The 22,985-nt window shown below is 41.6% G+C and overlaps 1 protein-coding gene across 1 annotated transcript in view; it reads left to right on the top strand.

Annotated features, from left to right (window-relative positions):
• Nucleotides 1–18,672, top strand: part of LPIN2 (lipin 2) — a 324,810-nt gene extending 306,138 nt beyond the window's left edge. The window contains 2 exon segments of the mRNA XM_030213059.1: nucleotides 7,688–7,791; nucleotides 14,590–18,672. Of these exon segments, the coding sequence (XP_030068919.1) occupies nucleotides 7,688–7,791; nucleotides 14,590–14,734 (249 nt within the window). The 3' untranslated portion in view covers nucleotides 14,735–18,672.
• Nucleotides 18,673–22,985: the final 4,313 nt, after the last annotated feature.

The raw sequence follows: 22,985 nt of genomic DNA, 5'->3' as shown, positions 1-22,985 counted from the left end.
GGGGATAATCTTTTTGGAGAAAAAGTAGAGCACATCGTTGATCAGATCAAAAGGCACCATGATGCCATGGATTCTCTCTCCCACCGGACGTCTTCTGCTACTTCCTCCTCTTCTAGGAGGATTTTTGGAGGGAAGAGGAGTGCTCCCTATTCCTATAACAGGCGTAGGTACACTGCTGCTTCTCAGCAGCCAGTTCAGGCTCAGTCCCAGCATGTGTGTTCCCGTCAACGCCGTGTGCCTGAGGCCCCTAGAGCTCCCCAGCAAAAGCAAGGGACGGGCTTTCGACTGGCTCCAGTTAAGCATAGCCTGAGAAAACGTGTCCATGCCGGACGACTTGCCTGTCGGGGGGAGGTTGATATTTTTTCACCAAAGGTGGCCTCTTATAACCTCCGACAGGTGGGTTCTTCAACTAGTCCAGTTTAGGATACACTCTCAATCTAGTATCCAAGCCTCCAAATTGACCACCGGGAGCTCAGTCCTTCAGCTCCCAGCACAAGCAGGTACTTGTAGAGGAACTCTCTGCCCTTCTAAAAGCCAATGCGGTCGAACCTGTTCCACCAGGGGAAGAAGGGCTGGGATTCTATTCCAGGTACTTCCTTGTGCAAAAGAAAACAGTGGGGATGCGTCCCATCCTAGACCTAAGGGCCCTGAACAAATTTCTTATCCGAGAAAAGTTCAGGATGGTTTCCCTGGGCACCCTTCTTCCCATGATTCAGGAAGACGATTGGCTATGCTCTCTGGACTTAATGGATGCCTATACTCACATTTCGATACTCCTAGCTCACAAGAAGTATCTTCGATTTCGGTTGGGAACTCAGCACTTTCAGTACTGTGTGTACTGCCCTTTGGTCTCGCATCTGCGCCCAGGGTCTTCACAAAGTGTTTGGCAGTTGTTGCAGCATCGCTACGCAGACTGGGAGTGCATTTGTTCCCTTATCTCAACGATGGGCTGACCCTCATGGCACACCTATATATGAGATCAGCTCAATGGACCCTAGCTTCCCAGTGGTGCCAAGCCACAGGGGGATCTAGAGGATGTAATCCATCTCTCCACCATGTTTTGCAGATCCCTTCAGTGGTGGACCATTCGATCCAATCTGACCTTGGGACGTCCATTCCAAATTCCTCAGCCACAAAAAGTGCTGACGACGGATGCATCCCTCCTAGGGTGGGGAGCTCATCAGCTCGTAACCTTAGGGTCATCTTCGACTCCTCCCTCTCCTTCTCTGCACATATTCAACAGACTGCTAAAACCTGTCATTTCTTTCTCTATAATATCAGCAAAATTCGCCCTTTCCTTTCTGAGCAGACTACCAGAACCCTCATCCACGCTCTTATCACCTCTTGCTTAGACTATTGCAACTTGCTTCTCACAGGTCTCCCACTTAGCCATCTCTCTCCTCTTCAATCTGTTCAAAATTCTGCTGCATGACTAATATTCCGCCAGGGTCGTTATGCTCATATTAGCCCTCAAATCACTTCACTGGCTTCCTATCCGTTTCCGCATACAGTTCAAACTCCTCTTATTGACCTATAAGTGCATTCACTCTGCAGCTCCTCAGTACCTCTCCTCTCTCATCTCTCCCTACATTCCTCCCCAGGAACTCCATTCACTGGGTAAATCTCTCTTATCTGCACCCTTCTCCTCCACTGCTAACTCCAGACTCCGTTCCTTTTATCTTGCTGCACCATATGCCTGGAATAGACTTCCTGAGCCGATACGTCAAGCTCCGTCTCTGACCGTCTTCAAATCTAAGCTAAAAGCCCACTTTTTTGATTCTGCTTTTAACTCCTAACCCTTGTTCACTTGTTCAGAACCCTTATAGTTTAGGATGGTTTCCCTAGGCACCCTTCGTCCCATGATTCAGGAAAATGATTGGCTATGCTCTCTGGACTTAAAGGATGCTTACACACACATCTCGATTCTTCCAGCTTACAGGAAGTATCTTTGATTTCAGCTGGAAACGCAGCACTTTCAGTACCGTGTACTGCCTTTTGGTCTGTTGTCTGCGCCCAGAGTGTTTACAAAATGCCTAGCTGTAGTCACAGCATTGCAACGCAGACTGAGAGTGCATGTGTTTCCTTATCTCGACGATTGGTTGGTGACGAGCACCTCGAAGGAAGGTGCTCTGGAGTCCATGCGAATGACTATTCAGGTGCTGGAGATACTGGGGTTCGTCATAAATTATCCCAAGTCCTATCTCACCCCAGTCTAAAAATTGGAATTCATTGGTGCTCTGCTGAATACCGAGACAGCTCGAGCTTATCTCCCCGAGGCAAGGGCACACAACCTTCTGTCCCTGCTGTCCATAGTTCGAGCGTCTCAGCAGGTCACGGCTCGGCAGATGTTGAGACTTCTGGGGCACATGGCCTTCACAGTTCATGTAACACCCATGGCACGTCTACATATGAGATCAGCTCAATGGACCCTAGCTTCCCAGTGGTTTCAAGCTGCAGGGGGTCTAGAGGATGTAATCCAACTGTCCACCGACTTTTGGAATTTTCTTCAGTGGTGGACAATTTGATCCAATTTGACTTTGGGGCGACAGGTTGCAATGTTTTACACCAACAAGCAGGGGGGCACCGGATCTCGCCCTCTGTGTCAGGAAGCCATCCAGATGTGGCTTTGGGCTCGCCGTCATGGCATTTTTCTCCAAGCCACTTATCTTACAGGTGTAAACAACAGTGTGGCCGACAGGTTGAGCAGGATATTGCAACCTCGCAAGTGATCACTGAATATGGGCGTAGTCCGCAAGATCTTCCGAGCATGGGGCACCCCCTTGGTGTATCTTTTTGCCACTCAGATCAATCACAAGGTCCCTAAGTTCTGTTCCAGGCTTCAGGCCCATGACAGACTAGCGTCAGATGCTTTTCTCCTACATTGAGGACAGGCCTTCTGTATGTGTATCCTCCCATACCTCTAGTAGGGAAGACTTTACTGAAACTCAAGCAAGACCGCGGAACAATGATCCTGATTGCACCCTTCTGGCCGAGTCAGATTTGGTTCCCTCTTCTGGAGTTGTCCTCCGAAGAACCATGGAGATTGGAATATATTCCAACCCTCAGAACGAGGGGTCCCTTCTGCATCCCAGCCTCCAGTCTCTGGCTCTCAAGGCCTGGATGTTGAGAGCTTAGAATTTGCCTCTTTGGATCTTTCAGAGGGTGTCTCCCAAGTCTGTCTTGCTTCCAGAAAAGATTCCACGAAGAGGTGTTACTTTTTCAAATGGGGGACATTTGCCATCTGGTGTGACAGCAAGGCCCTAGGTCCGCTTTCTTGTCCTACACAGACCCTGCTTGAATACCTTCTACACTTGTCAGAGTCTGGTCTCAAGACCAACTCTGTAAGAGTTCACCTTAGTGCGATTAGTGCTTTTCATCACCGTGTAGAGAGTAAGCCTATCTCTGGACAACCTTTAGTTGTTCGCTTCATGAGAGGTTTGCTTTTGTCAAAGCCCTGTTTCAAACCTCAACCAGTGTCATGGGATCTCAACGTCATTCTCACTCAGCTGAAGAAAGCTCCTTTTGAGCCATTGAATACCTGCCATCTGAAGTACTTGACCTGGAAGGTCCTTTTCTTGGTGGCTGTTACTTCAGCTCGTAGGGTCAGTGAGCTTCAGGCCTTGATAGTACATGCACCTTATATCAAATTTCATCACAATAGAGTAGTCCTCTGCACGTACCCTAAGTTCCTGCCAAAGGTGGTGTCGGAGTTCCATCTGAACCAGTCAGTTGTCTTGCCTGCATTCTTTCCCCATCGTCATACCCACCCTGGCGAAAGCAGTTTGCATAACTTGGATTGCAAGAGAGCATTGGCCTTTTACGTGGAGCAGACAAAGCCCTTCAGACAGTCAGCCCAGTTGTTTGTTTCTTTCGATCCCAACAGGAGGGGAGTCGCCATCGGAAAGCGCACAATCTCCATTTGGCTAGCAGATTTCATTTCCTTTACTTATGCCCAAGCTGGGCTGACTCTAGAGGGCCTTGTCACGGCTCATAATATTAGAGCCATGGCTGTGTCTCCATTGAAGAGATTTGCAAGGCTGCAACGTGGTCATCAGTCCACACATTCACATCTCACTACTGCCTTCAGCAGGATACCCGACACGACAGTCGGTTTGGGCAGTCAGTGCTGCAGAATCTGTTTAGGGTTTAGGATCCAACTCCATCCCCCTAGACCCATTTTTGTTCTGTTCCAGGCTGCACTCTGTTAGTTGTTTATGGTTTCAGGTCAATCTAAGTTATGTCCTCACCGTTGCGAGGCCCAATTGAGCAATGTTCGTTGTTTTGAGTGAGCCTGGTTGCTAGGGATACCCCACATGTGAAAACAAGCTGCCTGCTTGTCCTCTGAAAAAGCGAAGATACTTACCTGTAGCAGGTATTCTCCGAGGACAGCAGGCTGATTGTTCTCACAAACCCGCCCACCTCCCCTTTGGAGTTATTTGCTTCCTTTATGCTTTTTGATTTAACTTAGGGAATGTGTTCACGCAATGGGCAAAAAAAACAGTCCACGCATGTGCTGCACGCGCGCCAGAAGACTCTGGCAAAACTTGTTTTATATTTTGCTTGCAAAATGCTGTCCGATTCCTGGGCCGATGCAGACATCGACCTACATGTGAGAACAATCAGCCTGGTGTCCTCGGAGAATACCTGCTACAGATAAGTATCTTCGCTATATTGAATGTGAGGGGGGGGGTGTTTTTTTTTAAAGAAAGTTTAAGTTTGGTTTCTACAATTTATCGTTTGGATTGTAACTAATTATTGGATTGTGGAATGTTGTAAGTTTTTGCTATATTAATGTTTTTGTTCTTGTTGTTTAGGACTTTATTTGCCATAACAGTGAGAACTGGCCAGTCTGATTTTCTTTTTGCTCTTCCAAAGCAAAAAGTTCTAATTTTTGTGAAGTTTATTTTTTTTTAATTGTTGTTTGTATTGCAGGATCTACAGGGTAAGGAAGAGGCACTGTGGGTCAATCTTTAAAGAAGGAATGGTGGCAAATGTATTTACATTAGTATGATATACAGGCCTCCTTCACAGACAGAAGTGGACAGATTCAATTGAAGATATTCAAAACATAGCTGTGAAAGGGGAGCTACTACTAATAAATTATTTTAATACGCCAAATGTTGATTATGGTATTCCTATTACAGGGTCTTTTAAAAGCAGGGGCGATCCTGGATTCCCTACATGGTGAACCATTCCAATAGTTGGTAATGGAACCCATGCGGAATGGGGCCATACTGGACTTAGTGCTTACTAATGGGGAGAGTGTTTCTGATGTTATAGTGAGTGATCATCTGGCATCCAGTGATCACCAGATTGTGTGGTTTAATATTAGGATATGTGTGGAGAGGTTCATTCAAAAATGAATGTTCTAGACTTCAAAAAAACTAACTTGATTCATGGAATAACCTGTTAGCCACATTGAAACCAAATTTGATTTGGGAAAATGTGGAATATAAATAAATAAATTGCTGTCTAGATGGGAACATCTGGAAAAAGTTGAAAAGCAGCGGGCAAAACTGAAAGGAGCTAATGTAGGGGCTAATGTAATGTACGAAAGTAAATAAAAATAAGAGGAAAAGGAGGTTGCTTGGTACTCAAAATGTAGCTGAAAAGGTAAGGAAAAAGAGGTTAGTCTTTATGAAGTACAAGAGATCACAAAGAGGAAGACAGGTGACAATATTTGGAAAAGCTAAGAGAAACTGATAGTAAAGAAAAGATGCAAATGGAAGAAAAAATAGCCAATGCAGTAAAATGGGAGTGACAAGACATTTTTTAAATGTTAGTGACAGGAAGAAGTACAACAGTGGCATTGTGAAACTCAGAGGTGGAAGGGAGGAATATTTAGAAGCTGATAAAGATAAGGCAGAATTGTTTAAATTTCTGTTCTGTGTTCAGAGCTGAAGGGCAGGAGCAGGGCCTCAGAAGACAAACACAAATAGGAATGGAGGGGTGGTAGTCCCTGAATGATTTTCAGAGGATTCTGTTCATGAGGAGTTGGCTAAACTAAAGCTGTTCAAAGCAATGGGACTAGATGGCATACATCCGAGGGTACTGAAGGAACTTAAGGAAGTTTTAGTGGCTCCGCTGGCTGACCTTTTCAATGCTTCTCTAGATTTGGGAGTGGTCCCAGAAGACTAGAGAAGAACAGATGTGGTCCCTCTCCACAAAAGCAGAAGTAAGGAAGAGGTTGGGAAATACAGGCCAATAACTAAATTAATGGAAACGCTTTTAAAACAGAATAGTAATGTTTTTGGAATCCCATGGACTACAGGACCCGAGGCAACATGGTTTCACTGGAGACGGATCTTGTCAGACAAATCTGATTCATTTCTTTGATTGGGTGACCAGAGAGTTGGATCGAGGGATAGCACTAGATGTGGTATAGTTAGATTTTAGCAAAGCCTTTAGCACGGTTCCACATAGATGACTAATAAATAAACTGAGTGCCCTTGGTTTGCGCCCTAAAGTGACTGGGTTAAGAACTGGTTGAATGGAAGGCAATAAGAGGGTAGTGGTAAATGGTCTCATTCTGAGGAAAAAGATGTTAACCAGTGGTGTGCCACAATATTCGGTTCTTGGGCCAGTTCTTTTTAACATTTTTGTAAGTGATATTGCTGAAGGGTTGTCCGGTAAGGTTTGCCTCTTTACGGATGATACCAAAATCTGCAAAAGGGTAGATGCCCTTGATGGTGTGGATAACATGAGGAAGGACTTAGCAAAGCTAGAGGAATGGTATAGAATTTGGTAGCTAAGATCTAATGCTAAAATAAATGCAGGGTTATGCATTTTGGTTGCAGAAACCCAAGGGAAGGATACAATTTAGGGGGTGAAGAATTTTGTGCACGAAAGAGGAGCGGTATTTGGGTGTGGTCATATGTGATGATCTTAAGGTGGCCAAACAGAAAAGACAACAGTAAATGCTAGAAGGATGCTTGGGTGCATAGAGAGAGGAATGGCCAGTAGGAAAACAAAAGATGATAATACCCCTGTGTAAGACTCTGGTGAGATCTGTTTTAGAATATTGTGTACAATTGTGAAGACAGCACCTTCAAAAACATATAACCAGGATTGAGTCGTTCCAGAGGGCGGCTACTAAAACAGTCAGTGGTCTTGATCGTGAAGCGTATGGGAACAGATTTAAAGATCTCAATGTGTATACTTTGGAAGAAAGGAAGGAGAAAGGAGAGATTTGATAGAGACATTTAAATACCTATGTGGCATACATAGCAGGCAAGTCTCTTTCAATTGAAAGGAAGCTCTGGAATGAGGGGGCATAGGATAAAGGAAACCTGAGGAAATACTTCTTCCTGGAAAGGGTGGTGAATTCATTGAACGGCCTGCTGGTGGAAATGGTGGAGACGAAAACAGTATCTGAATTCAATAGTGCTTGGGACAAGTACATAGGATCTCTAAGGGGAGTGTTAGGGAGAGTAGATGGCATGGATGGGCAGACTGGATAGGTCATATGATCTTTGCCTACATTTTTTATGTGTTTCTCTGAATGTTTTGTTCACCATTCTGCATGTGGGCAAATTATAAATAATCTAAATCTAATCTGAAAAGTTCCAGCAATCAGCCTCAGTCACCCTCTGCTCAGCCCTTTTTTCTTTACGTATCTTGCATCAGCTCCTTATAAAAATAACATTACAAGTCTCTTATGCTTCTTTGTCAAAATTGATTTTTACAGGATGTGTTTGCCTACATTCAAGTGGGTGTTCCAGACTGTCGGATATTTACAGTGAATCCAAAAGGCGAATTAATACAAGAGCAGTCTAAAGGGAACAAATCATCGTAAGTACATGTAGAATTATCTGTTGGTGAAGATTACTCATTGGCATAGACATTAAAATATACACAAGATAGAATGTGCTACCCATGGCCTTGTATTTATATTTGCTTTCTTTGCATGGTTTGGGTAATCCTGTATTCCCTCTATTGTCATGAAGACTGTTTTTCATTCACACAAATAACAGAAAACTAAACCTTGCATGTTACAGTAAAGTATATAAAACTGATTTCTATATCAAATAAAAATTTCCAGCTGGGTGGAGCACTTGTATACCTTGGATTTCATTTGTGGCTGGTGATGTAGTTCATTCTGCTTTCCACTACATTCACAAATACATACATCACGAATAGAGAGGTTAAATATGAAACTTTTTTTTTTTTTTGTTGATCCCTCTTTATTGAGATAACAGGAACAATAACACAGCTCAAACACTGGCATCAGAGGCTGGGCTCTATTACAATTCCAGCCATTTCCTACAAATCTATCCAGTTTACCCCAATCATTTTTAGCAGCCCCATCTTTTTTCAGCCTGTCCATCACCACCCCTTCGTATTTACAATACAGACAAATAGTATTCCACAACTGCTGCACAGTAAGAATGGATGTATCTTTTCCATTAGAAGCAGCAAGCTTTACAGCAACTGGCATTATCTTTAGAAATTGGATTGGCTAATGCCGTTGACTTCCAAATAAAAATCTTGTATGAGAGCGGTTCATGAATGTCCAAAACATCAGATATCTATGTGCAAATATCCCTCCAATATCCTTGACATCCACATTCATGAAGAGTATATACCACAGTGCCAATCTGTGTCTTACATAAGCAAAATGTATGTCCTAATCCTGGAATATATTTAGCCTGTTTAATCGGAGTCTGATAAGATGTATGGTGCAGGAAACAGGAACTCTTTGCAACAGAGGAGATATTTTGAATATAAGTTTGCACAATTTATTCCATTGAAATTCCTCAATCAGGGACCCACATTCCTATTCCCACACCTTTTCTAAACCCTTAGATTTACAGCCAGGAACATGCAAAAAATTGTAGAATAGGGCGCTTCACAATTTTTTGTAAAGCTGTTTCTATAGACCAGCCCCCCTGTAACACTATAAATAATGTAACTCACTAAGGGGTCCTTTTACTAAGCTGCTGAAAAAATAACCCTGCAGTAATGGTGGGGGCCATTTTTCCCGCATGCCAGGGCCATTTTTACCACAGCTGGTAAAATGCACAAAAAAAATGGCCACGCGATAACTCTTGCAATGTGGCAGGGAGCACTTACCGCCACCCATTGAGGTGGCGGTAAGGGCTCCCTCAGTAATCCGGCAGCGTGTGGCAGTACCCAATTACCGCCGGTTTACTGCCCTGCTAGAAAAAAAATTCCCTTAGTGCCAGAAATAGCATGTGCCTGACCTGGAACTATCGCCTGCAGCCGCTTTGGGCTAACAGTAGTTCAGATTTAGCAGTGGGCTTACTGCCGCTTTGTAAAAGACCCCCTTAGTGATATTGCATGTTTTAGCAGAAGCCAATAGAAATGTTGGGAAACAAGAGGATTGAATCTCTCCCATTACCCCTGACAGGAAATGAACTCCCCATGTGAAACCTGTGTTCCATTTTGCTACCAAACCTTCCAACTAACCACTTTTTTGTTAATTTGTATAAATGTTATTCCATAACATACATAATAAATATCTTAAAGCATTGCTCCCAGTAATGAAAATCCATGAACATTGCCCGTTTTTGATAAGCCATTCTATTCCACTGCGAAGGAGGACAGGCCCTAAGATATGGCTGATCGGTACTGGCACTAATATCTGCTCTTCTGTTTAACCTAGTTAAGCATCCCACTTTGGCACCCATCTTTCGATAATTATCCTTCTTGCCTTAATAACAAGGATACATGATATTCTAGATTGGGAAAGTTGATCCCCCTCTCCTTGATTTTGCTAATTTCATCTTTCTAAGCATAAGTCTTTTTATGATTTGTAATTGTTCCCAAACCTGGTCCTGGAGGCACTCCAGCCAGTCAGTTTTTCAGGATATCCACAATGAATATTCATGAAAGAGATTTGCATGCAGTGGAGGCAATGCATGCAGATCTCTCATAAAAATTCATTGTGGATATCCTGAAAACCTGACTGACTGGGGTACCTTGATGACCAGGTATGGAAACCACTGTTGTATTTAGATCAAAATTTTACTGCTTTATTGTAAGCTACCGTGAGCATAGTTAGAGTAAATGGATTAAAAATGCTTAAATTTTATGACTGCAGGCTTCCCATTCCACAGGAATAGAGACAATAAAATTTCCAGTTGTTTTGTAAAAGGGCTGCAGAAAGGATACGGGAACGTATTTAAGATGTGGTGGGGGAGGGAGGCATTTTAGAAAGGATGTCCAACTTAGAATATGGACATCCAAGTCAGAATGTCACAAATGGATATCTATCTTGCATGTATTTTAGAACAGAGTACAACCTGTTCTAAAATACAAGAGATGGACATACATGTACTGGTAACGTCCAGCACGAACAGCCATTTTTCAATCTGAAACATTCAAATTATGAACGGGGGGGGGGGGGGGGGAATAAGGGACATGGATGTCTGTGGTGTCATAGGAACATCCATCTTATAAAATGGCCACACACTGAGACTTCCATGCAGAGCAGATGGGTAGCCTATAATGGTTAGACCAGTGGATTGAGAATCGGGGTATCCAGGTTCAAATCCCACTTCAGCTGTTTATGGTTTATTTTTTTTAAATTGTGAGCCCTCCATAACAGAAAAATACCTACTGTATCTGAATGTACACCATTCCAATAGTCTTCAGGCTTGCAGATGCCTTAGAAATTCAGGTACAATAGTTATTAGTTTCATATTCAGGGGAGAGGTAGGGGGATTGCAGCCACTGGGGGGATTTAGGAGGAATTGTGCCTTAATCTCTCCAGTGGACAGCATCAGACACACAAAACAAAATGTATATCAATGGGATTTAATGCCATTTTAGAACACCAAGGATACTGAGCATACAATTATATGGAAAGAGTCTAGAAATTTTCTTTTTAGTTTGGATTTTGGATAGCCCTTCACTTTGCTTTACTATGATAGTGTCTAGCTGCAATAGAACTTGATGGACAGATAAGGATGCCTTTATAAATCTTTGGAAAGTCAAGACGGATGTGAGTGAATGTGGGGTGTGGGAGTAGGGTAGGTTTGGTGTAAGGAAGTTTTGTTTCCTGAAGAACATGAGGGGAATGAAAAGTTGGGTTATAACAAGGAAGGTTGTAGAGGTTTGGTCGGGGGAAGAGGTATTGGGGTCGAGAATTGGGAAGGGGAAAGGGGGAAATGTGATCTTCAAGGACAAAGAAAGAAAGTGGATAGGATGGGCGAGATGTGGGAGAGGGAGGGTCAGAGGCTGGGACAACCTCCTGACATTGTGGGAGAACTTAATATTTCGGGTGGACTACATGGAGTATTATGAAGAATAAGCTTAGAAGCGTCATGTTGAATATCTGTGGGATTTCCATGATTAAAAGACAAAACCTATTACAGGCCCTGCAACATCAACAGGCCTCTGTACCATTATTACAGGAGACGCATCTTAGTGCGTCCGATCCACCAGAAATTAAAGTGTTGTTCAGTGGTGAAAAAGATAATAGAAGTATTGAATAAAGAAGGAATTTTGAACACTCTGATAAGCAAATTGGTAAAGTATTTTGAGAGTACTGTGCCCAGTTGTATATGCCAGATCCTGCAGACAGGGAGTAATGTAATTAATACTTAAATGGATAAAGTAGAGCTACTGAGTTGGAGGATCAAGATATGCTAAACAAGTCCCTTTGTGTAGAAGCATGGGAGTGCTATTACTACTACTACTTAACATTTCTAAAGCGCTACTAGGGTTACGCAGCGCTGTACAATTTAACATGGAAGGACAGTCCCTGCTCAAGGAGCTTACAATCTAAAAGTGGGCCATGAAAGCCTGCTGGGTAAGGTACAAGGACCCAGTGGGTACAGAAAAGAGTTCAAAGTTATGGAAGAAAGAACAGTAGAGTCCATTATTGTGTTTCCCACTGGAAATGTCATTGACCCATGTTGCACTCCTTTACTTAACTATGAAACAAAATTGCTGGCAAAAGTGCTATCTAATAGGTTAGTGAGGGTGCTGGTGGGCTTTATAGAAGAGTCAATCAGGCTTTTTGTGTTGTAGATACCCTGGAATATGTTGAAATATGGGATACCCTCGCTTTTTATTAGTTTTTAATGCAAAAAGGCATTTGGCTGGGTAAATTAAAATTAAATGTTTTTAGTATTGGAGAAACTGGGGATTCCAGAGAATTTTCTGAATGTGGTTCAAATGTTTATTACCTACCCTAGGATAGCAATACAGATCAATGGTATTTTGATGGGTGAGTTCCCAATTAAGCAGGGAACAAGACAAGGTTTTTCCCCTTCCCCTCTACTGTTTGTACTCACTCTAGATCCATTTTTGAGAGAGGTGCAGGCTGACCAGTCTATACCTAAAATTTAAAATTAAACACTAGGAATTCAAAATTCAGCATTTGCTGATTATTTCGTTATGCATATAATTAATCCTGAGTAGTACCTCCCGATTTTGATGGATAAATTTAGGTGTGTTGACAAAATATCCAGATGAAAATTGAATTTTGACAAATAGGAAGCCTTGGCTACTCAAGAGAGGCATAGATGAGGATCAGTTTGCATACTATTAGATTCAGCAGTACATTCATACAATTGGCATTAGCATGATACAGCTTCCCTTTCAAGAAAAGATTAGACTTTCTTGAAGCTAAATCCTGCAGATCATTTCTATATTGAAATTTCATAAACCACTCTAATACATTTATATCCTACATTTTCCCCCAAATTGCAGGCTCAATGTGGCTTACACAATCTGTAGAAAAGGCTGGTGCAAATTTGGTATACTGAGAGAGGCTATTAATTTACTACAGTCCATAAAGCAAATACCAGAGTTGATAGTGAATGCTGGTCTTAGAGAATGTCGGTATAAATATATAGAGCCTATTTCATGTAAATACAGACTCACTATGCACATGGCACTTCAACAGAGGTGTGTTTTTAAAATGTAAAAGACAAGGCAAATGTAAACATTCTGTTGAAACTGTCGAGATCATACAAGAGTTCTGAGTGGTGAGTGAGCTATTTAGAAGTTGTTTGTCAAAATATCAAAAAAGATCCCTTAGGGTTTGATATTTGACAAAAGAGAAGTTGGGAATTGTGGGCAAAGGAGAGAAACTATTTACTAGGAAAGCAATTTTAGTAGGTAAACAGTACATTCTGCTGTATTGGATACTAGGGGAACTCCCAGCCTGCTGGCACTGGCGTAATAAGGTATACTGTCTAATGATGGACAAGTAGGAAGCATTTTGACCTTCTAAAAGGAAAAAGGTGTTTCTACTAACTTGGGAAGGCTACACTGATACTACAGGTGAGAAGCCTTCTTTTTAATAAGCTACAGGAGAGGGAAGTTAGGTAACTGATCAGCATGCAGGGCTATATCACTGGTTACTGGTATCAAAAGAGTGTTGCTTTGTTAAATGGTCATTCTGGCAATTGAATTAAGGTCTTTGAGGCTGAACATTCATTTCTTGTTTGACCATTTTGTGCGATGGCTTTTTCACAATTGAGAAACTGTTATACAGATTTTGTTAAAATGCTGGTACACATCTGAGAATGGAGCATGTAGCACTTTGATAAATGAACGTCTAAAGGACTATTCCTGGGGGTGGGAGGAACTTCAGAAATCCCCCAAATTTGCAGCTTAAAACCATTCTTAGCCTCATAAAGAGATCTTTTTTTTTTTCTAAGCAAATTTTGTAACATGAGGAATGAGAGGTGGGAATATGTTTAATCTTTCCAAATCAGTTCATTAAAAATAATTGAGAAATACTGTTGTTAAAGTTTTAATGGTAATTGAGAAAATATGAATGACGGGGGGTCACATTCTTTAAATTACCAGGTGGACTTTGATTGTAATGATTCATTGGGGGGTTTTGTATGTTTTTATTTTTCTTTTTAACTAGTTATGATATAAAAACCCACCTGTTCCAAAAGGCTTACCCCCTGACAGTGACGTACCAAGGGGAGGGGCGGTGGGGGCGGTCCGCCCCAGGTGCACGCCGCTGGGGGGTGCCGCAGCACGTGCCTGCTCCAAGTTCGCTAAACTTCGTCGCTCGTTCGCTGCAGCTCCCTCTGCCCCGGAACAGGTTACTTCCTGTTCCGGGGCAGAGGAAGCTGCAGCAAAGCGAAGTTTAGCGAACTCGGAGCGGGCGCGCACCGCGGCACCCGCCCCCCCCCCCCCCAGCGGCGTGCACCTGGGGAGGGTGTCATTTCACCGGAGGGGGGGGGAGGTGTCATTTAGCGACGGGGGGGGGGCGCATCGGCGCTCCGCCCCGGGTGCCATCCAGGCCAGGAACGCCACTGCCCCCCGACTCAACTTAAATGCTTGAAATCAATGACACTACACCACCACAGTTCGTATTGATCACCAAACAACCTCATCTGTTCTTACTATCCTCTTTACGGCCCCACCACATGTTCCTTCATGTGGTCCCTACCCTTCATACCCCAACTTAACCATTATCTGTATTTGCTTTACTCCGGACTCTATTAACACCTCTCCGTTATCATGTAAGCCACATTGATCCTGCAAATAGGTGGGAAAATGTGGGGTACAAATGTAACAAATAAATATTGGTTCTGAATAAATAGACCACTATTTTTCTTCACTTTCTTTTTGTGTGGTTTTATTTTTATGCAGGTATAGCCGACTAAGTGAACTGGTTGAACATGTCTTCCCCTTGCTTAACAAGGAACAAAATTCTGCTTTCATGTGCCCAGAGTTCAGTTCCTTCTGCTACTGGCGAGAACCACTTCCTGAAGTGAATATGGAAGATCTAGACTAAATACTATGAACCACATGAAGATAGATGATTATTCAGATAATCTGGTGGAGGTAGAAGTTATAGTAACAAAAGTCTATATAGATTTATCTGACTTTGCCACCATCTTCCCCAGTATATTTGCATATGTATGCACATTTTATGGTGTGTGAAAAATGCATAACATGCCAGCATGCTGTTCATGCTAACCATGCTTTTAAAGTATGTTATGTTGGAGTTCATGCAGTAACTCGGCTAGAAAAAATGGGATGTCTAGTTGAGAGAAGTCCCCTGAGCAAAGTATCAGGACATTGTTTTTGATTCCTGATTGGATATAATAAAGTTCTCCCTTCTCCATGCAGTATGTCCTTGTGCTGTGATCAGATAGTACGCTAGCATAACTGTGTGTGGCTCTGGTATCCAGAGATACACTAATTAGAGATCAGCTGTGTTCTCTAGCTAAAAAGCAGATCAGCCGTAAGTGATTAATGATCTGCAGTAAAAGCGTAACTGTAAAAATTCTCTCATCCATTACATATTTGATTTCACATACTTAAATGTATTTTTTGAGATCTTATGGTGAGAGTGGAGGAGGCTTACTAGTTCTCTCATGTACTTACAAGTACATTAGAAATTTCATCCTGGCAGACAGACTTGAATCACTGAGAATTGTGTGTTGTTGCTTGGCTCAGTGAACTCCTCATATGGGATGCAAAAAATAGATATCCTAGTTTAAGTAATTATGTGTAAAATAATTTCAGTATTTGTGGCTTCATATTTGTAGTTTCTTGGAATTGCATTAGTCATGTTTAACTTCCAAATTACATATGTTTATTATATAAATCATAGGGGTGTGCACAGCTTGAAAAAAGTTTTCCTTGTGCTCGTTTATAACAGTTTTCCCAATTTGGGTGGTGGGTTGGGTTTTTTTTGTTGTTTTTTTTTGCATTCATTTGACCTAAGTTAAAAATGTATGCAATCAATTGTACGCATATCAGTATGGGTATGTACATGTGTGCTAGCGATTTGCACACATGTTTACATTTTTAGGCACACGAACAAATTGAATTTGCACTCATGAATGTACATCGCTATTTAGTATATGTGTATGAATTTATACACAAATGTTAACCCACAGGAATATATATCAGCCATTGTAAATAACCACTGTTACCAAGCCAGTATTGGGATTGAAACGGCTGAACTGCCTCCTAAGCAGTCGTCTATGGTCAGTTTGCTACAGAAGACTTCTAACTTCTGAAAGGATTGCCTGAAAATTCCTGTCTCCTAATAAAAAAGGGAGAGTGGCTTGATGGATGCAGCCTGTGGAAGTATTTAAATCTGTCTTGAGGTGGCGTGAAGCAAGTTGTGAGGGTACTGAGTCAGTTTTCAAGAGGCAGTAAGATATAGTAGGTGTAAAGATCCAGTAATGAGGCGGTATGGGTATGGCAACAGGACTGAAGTGGTGATGGCCCCCATGACCAGGCCTGAAGTTATTGAAAGAGCAGCAAAAGAGCGGAGTATAAATGGGCATGTGTCAAAAGAGTACACTATTTCCATCACTTCTACACATTATAGCACCAACATGACTAGAAGAATTCTTTTGGCAGTTAAAGCCAATTGGTCATTAGTAGTCAATTTTTTGTGCTAATTATTCAGTTGATGAAATATGGTGTTCAATATTTTTGAAAGTTCTTCCTAATTAGCTACCATGACCATTACACATGTAATAAATCCAGGTGGCTCTGTATTAAGCCTCATCAGAATTCCACTACAAGTGTGCATGTAAAGGAAGACTTGATCTTTACACAGCACAGTCTATGTAAAATGACTGTTGAGTTGACAATCTGTGAACATCCCAGCTGAATAGTAGATCCATGTTAACTTTTTATCATGGTTAGACTTTAACTTCAATTTAACAGTTTTGGAGTTAGAATTGAATAAATAGTGCCTTAGCCTCGGCACTGGAAACAAGTCCAGCATGGATTATGGTGATGTAAATTCCTTTACACTTCCATGCCACATTTGTTCCTCGGCCGTCTTCAGGAGGTAGTTTTCTGTGCTTCTTGAAATCTTTGGTCTCTGTTTTTTGATGCTGGCAACAACGGTACTGATTGTTAGCAGTGGATTTTCTAGTCCACTCAAATTTGTACCCAGAACCGTTGACTCATTTTATACCTACCACTGAATAACTTCCAGATGCTAAAGATTTTTTTTACTTCTGCCAACCTGAGTCAGATTTGAAAGGCACAGTGTCCTTTCATCTGTCTCCATCAAACTATCCAGTCCTCACCTTTTTTACTAAAACCATAGTACCAAAACCATTGTTTCAAGAAGCTGCCTGTTGTGAAGAGTTAGGTAATACTACTGCTCTAAACACAAGCACACAGTGGTGATGTGTATCTAAGGAATGCTAATTTTGATAGTGAAGCACATGATCTTTCAAGATTTTTTGTTTTGTATATAATGACCCTATTTCAGATTATATTCATGAAGTACGCCCATATCCTAGCACAGAAGTGATTATAAACATTACAGCTTGCCCAGTGGCAAATATCTGAATGTTGTAGGTGTGTGATTATACCCACTGGAACCTTGTGTGTCTTAAAGTTTGTAGCCTTACTGAAAGAATATCTTGTACTGGATGTAGTTTGGAAGTACTGTATTGGACAAAAGGTTAGTGTTGTGCAGAGTTGAATTTTGGCTAGCACACTTTGACTCCTTTCTGTGAAAGTTGAACATTGTATGTAATTTACACACCTACCTTGAGTAGACATTTAAATAAGTTTATATCGATAAAGTTGCATATTTGCCTGTTTTTTTTTCTTTTGTGTTGCTTTGAAAACTGTTCACTACCACAGTACTTGTGAGGGCAAACATGTTAATGATTTTTAAATGCTAAGTCTGATAAACATTGTCCATGACTTTGGAGGTTAAATGAACCTAATTTTATAGTAGTGGAGGTCATATACTTCTGCTGTTTGTATTTTCAGCATACTGTTGCTTTTACCTCAAAATGTGCTTTAGCTTTTGATTCAAGAAAATTGTAAAAGTTTGTTTATCAAAAGGCTTATTTGAAAAGGTGGTGGTCTTGAAAATGTATCTTTGACACCAGTATGTCATTAATGCTAGGTATTAACTGGAAAAAATCATAAACCCTTAGATGTATCATTTGAGCCAATTTCTAAAATAAAAAGAATGCTATTGTCACATTTTATGCCTTAAGATCTATTGAACATTTTGAGTCATAGCAGAGATTGTCAGTTTTAAAAAAAATCCATAAAAAATTCACATCATTAAAAACTGCATGAGTAACAGGGACAGTCGCAAGTGCGATGGCTTCAGGCTCTGAGGATTGCACTCATCAGGAGTTAAGGGGTGAATCTCAGCTTAAGTCCACTTGTGTACAAAATAGCAACAATAAAATGTGTATCTGTAAAAAAACAGGTTAATAAAAGTCTGGCTGACTAGGTGAGGAAACCTAGTCATGGTCACTTCATTCTAATAACAATAAAACAGTTAATCTAATAACGCTCTTGTAAGAGGTTTTTAAAAATCAGCGCATCTCATTCTGAAACATAAGAACTTTCCAACAAGATTTGTTTCAAAATAACGCTGCCCATAGTTGAATATTTTATTCAGATATATTAGATGCTGGATTCCGTAGCAATTTCTGTAGTAATTAACACATTTTGCTCAAAAAAATATTTTTGTACTGCTTCAGTTAGATTGGGGGAAAACTCAAAAGGACTTTTGATTTATTAGTGAGAGAGGCAGTGACTAGTCTTGATCTTTACACAGCACAATCTCTGTAAAATGACTGTTGAGTTATCATTGACAATCTGTGAATATCTCAGTATTTTTTTTTAATTTGTGAAGACTGGATTTTGATGAAAAATAACCCACACTGTTGTGCAATGTCCGTTGGATGTTCAGAACAAGATATTACTACAATAAACCAACCAAGAAATTCAAATTTTCTATGTACTCGTTTTCTTTTCTTTGGCCAAGTACCTTATATGTGAGCTAAGGAGAGGAAGGGGAAGTTTACTTGTGTTAAGCTTTATAGATTAAGCAAATTTCTCACCATTTGTCTGAATGCTAAAAATAATATTCTCAAGGAACCCTTTCGCAGGGCTCTCAAAACTCCTGGAGACTCCATAGGCCAGACATGTTTCAAGATATCCTTGGTGAAGGTGCATGGGGTAAATTTGCATATAGTGATTTTATGAGTATGCAGGATTATGTTATATATATTTTGGGTATCCTGAAAACCTGACATGGGTGGGGGGGCTCTCTAGAATGGTTTGAGAGGCCCTGGCTTAAAGAAGCCTTATTGAATAAGCCTACAGGTTCACCTTATGCAGTTGTAGTAATGCAACTATATTCCCCAATAGAGTCAGGTTGCTGGATGGTAAAACAGATTTTATCCCCCCCCCCCCCCCCCCCAAAAAAAAAAAAAGAAAAAAAAAATATATATATATATAGTAGAGGGTCTTAATCATAGCCAGGCCAAGAAGAGAATAACTTTGGCTCATATATCAGACCCTATACTTGTTCTTAGTGAAAAGGTAGATTCAGCTTATTCCTAGCCTACTCAACACCACTACTAGGTAGGAACAAATACCATATCACTGTCACCAGAAGATTTTTAGTGACTTTATAGCTGAGATGACCAGTCTGGAAAACTACTAATGTGTATCTAATAAATGCTGGTACAAAAATTCAAGAAAAGTAAAAAGTGTATTCTCTTGGAATAGCATCCTTATGTACAATTCTGAAGACTCAAAAAGATATAAACAGTCAGTCTAGAGGGCAGCTACTAAAATGTTTGGCAGTCTTCATAAAGCATATGGGGACAGACTTAAAGATATATATATATATATATATATATATATACACACACACACACACTTTGGAAGAAAGGTAGTAAAGGTGAGCTAGAATAGACATTTAAATACCTCTGTGGCATAAATGCACAGGAGACAAGTCAATTTCAATTGAAAGAAAGCTGTAGAATGAGGGATCATAGAATGAAGGTAAAAGGTGATTGATTTGAGAATAAGGTAAGGAAATACTTCTTTATGGAAAACTAGTAAATAAGGCCCGTTTCCGACACAAATGAAACGGGCGCTAGCAAGGTTTTCCTCGGAGTGTGTATGTTTGAGAGAGTGTGTGTGTGAGAGTGACTTTGTGAGAGAGACAGATTGAATGTGTGTGGCTGCAAGTGTGTCTGTTAGAAAGTGTGTGTGTGAGATTGACAGTGTGTTTGAGTGGGTATGTGAGCGAGAGCGAGAGTGTATGAGAGTGATAGAGTGTTTGACAGTGACTGTGTGACACATAGAGAGTGAATGTGATCGAGTGTGAGACATAGCGTGTGTTGTAGACAGTGTTAGAGAGTGAGAGAGACAGTCAGTGTGTGAGAGAGAGAGAGAGTGTGACGGAGATACATCCCCCCCCTCCCTATGTTGGCTGGAAGGACCCCCCTCCATCTGCGTCTGCCACTGTGTTGTCGCAGGACCCCTCATCTCCTTGTCTGGTCAGTCTCCCCCCCTCCTTTCAGGTCTCCCTACAGCCCTTCTCTCAGGACTGTGGGTCGCCCCTCCCCCCTTCACCTGTGCTGTCAGGACCCCCTCCTCCGCCTCCATCTGTGGTCTGTGTACCTGTTCTGGCCCTCATCCTCCCCTCCTTGTGCCTGAACTGTTGCTTAGCCTGTGGCAACAGTGGAGAGAGCTGTGCAGGACCTCCTGTTCCAACCCCCTTGTCATGTTTGTAGAGAAAGAAAAGAGGGAAAAAGAGGAAAAGTGACATAATGTTTGTAAAAAGGAAGAGGGGCACGGCAGGCAGCGACCAGCTATCAGCTGTGCAAGTGTAAACAAAAGAAAACAAAAAGGAGTTTTGTGCTGCCTGTTCAGTCCCAGCTCGTATTCTCTCGTATTCGCTGCTTGAAAGGACAGGAGGGGAGGGTGCACAGCAGAAGCTGACTTACTTTGCCAGATGCGAAGCAAAAGCTCTTGCCCTTGTTAAACAAAACAAAACAAAAAGGAGTTTTGTGCTGCCTGTTCAGTCCCAGCTCGTATTCTCTCGTATTCGCTGCTTGAAAGGACATGAGGGGAGGGTGCACAGCAGAAGCTGACTTACTTTGCCAGATGCGAAGCAAAAGCTCCTGCCCTCGTTAGTTCTACATTCAGCTGCCAAGGCCACCGGAGAAAACAGAGGGAGGAGAAACGGGTGCAGAACTCCTCCAGCACATGTGCACAGCAAAGCGAGTGACGCTCCTCCCGAGTGAGCCCTTCGCCTCTGACGCTCCTCCCTTCTTCTATTTGACTTCCCTGATAGGTCCCTCATTGGTGTGATGCTCCTCCCTTTTCCTGTTTCAGTTCCCTTTGATAGGTCAGAGCGGTGCAGCTGTGACGCTCCTCCCTTCTCTGATAGGTCAGGGCAGGGCAGAGATGTACTCTGATAGGTCAGGGCGGGGCAGATTCAGATCATGGCGGCGCACAGATGGACTGTGGTTAAAAGTGGTTACAGAGCTTCGAACATACGAACTTTTGAAGCCTCAAAGTGTGGTTCAGAACGTTCATGGTGCTTTTTATGTCCAGTTGGGGCGTGGCGTAGGTCGCAGATGGGGCGTGGCTGAGGGCGGTGGTGAGTAGTCCGAATAGCCAGGAGGACTACAGCAGTTCAGGACTTCACTGCCACAGTTGGAGGGAGCTTCAGAACGTTCAAGGTGGGATTTATTTATATAGATACTTCTTTATGGAAAATACTTCTTTATGGAAAGGGTAATAGATATGTGTGACAGCCTCCCAGTGGAGGTGGTGGAGATGAGGACTCTATCTGAATTAAAGAAAGCATTGGATAAGTTCAGAGGATCTCTAAGGGATAGGAAGGAATACTAGAGATTAGTATTTAACATGGATAGGTAGACTGGATAGTCCGTATGGTCTTTATCTGTCATCTTTTTCTATTACTACTTTGTTAGAGACCAAATAAAGCAAAACCAGGAAGACACACTCTAGCTGGTTCACCAGTTTCTTATGGGTTTGCCCTGTAGGTATGCTGTTCATCTGGCTATGATTCTGTCTTCAATTCTTGATTTCTTACGGTGATTTCTGATTCTAGTTACTGCTTGCTCGTTTACTGTGTGTTCCTGATTTGCACATGTTTTTCTCCACTGATTTCTGGTTCCTGGTTTGCTCTAGTATTTTTCTGGCTCCTGATTGATCCCTTGCTGTACTCCACAACTTCAGGGGCTTATACCTTACAGGTATTCTGCCAGTGTAGGATGTGAGTACCCCACCCCTCCCCCCAGGGTAGGCCCATTACTTTGTTGACAATCAACTCTGAAAGAACAATAGCTTTATTTGCAGTGAAAGTACATGGGTTGTAGGCATTGGTGTGTAACAGAATAGAAGTTGTGCTCACTGACAAAATATAGTTCTGAAATGTCAAAGCAAATACACCTGTCTGAAAAGACTAAGCTTAATATCTCTGGAAGAATGTCAAGCATGTGTGTTACCTAGTACAGGATCAAATTTTTTTTGCTGATCTGGTTAAACTTGCAGAGGACTCTCACCTATGATGGGTGGAATGTGGAGATGGTCAAAAATATTATGAATAAGAATAAATTGTCACCCTGGATAGAATCACGGACAGAATCAGACTGAACTAGAGCTGACTTGAGTCTCTCTTCCAGCATGAGATGAAATGGAGCTTCAGAATTTTGCAAAATGGTGACCAATCTGAGTTATTAAGCAAAGATAAAATTGTATATTGTAGATTCAAGAAATCTGGGCCATGCCAATCTATATTTCCAAGCATATATATTTATATAAAACCCCTGTCCCAGGCATTTTGCATTATTGCTCAGACCATATTATATGAATAGTTCTGGGATTACAGCAATAGCTTCATCAGCTTTAAACCAATCACTGTCTTCTCCCAAATTCTTAGGACAATAGGCATTAGAAAACAAATCTGCTTAAAAAAAAATCATAATCTGATGTTCTTATGGATGACTGTTCGAAAAATAAAAAAAAAGAAACTGGGCAATGAAAATGCCTGACTGTTTGTTTGTTTGTTTGTTTCCCTCCCCCCATGGAGACATTAGGCATATGTGTGTTTTTTAAATTTTGTTTTGGATTTGTTTTATATGTGTAGTATCATATTTGCAAGAACTATTTCAGCTGTCATGATGCAATTAATGTTGCACTGAGACTTTACTTGTTGCCAAGAGTCTGAATTCTTTGCATCTATCCCAGAACTATGCAGT

This window comes from Microcaecilia unicolor, chromosome 1 (assembly GCF_901765095.1).
Source record: "Microcaecilia unicolor chromosome 1, aMicUni1.1, whole genome shotgun sequence".
NCBI classification, from domain to species: domain Eukaryota; kingdom Metazoa; phylum Chordata; class Amphibia; order Gymnophiona; family Siphonopidae; genus Microcaecilia; species Microcaecilia unicolor.
This window is presented reverse-complemented; position numbering and strand designations above follow the sequence as displayed.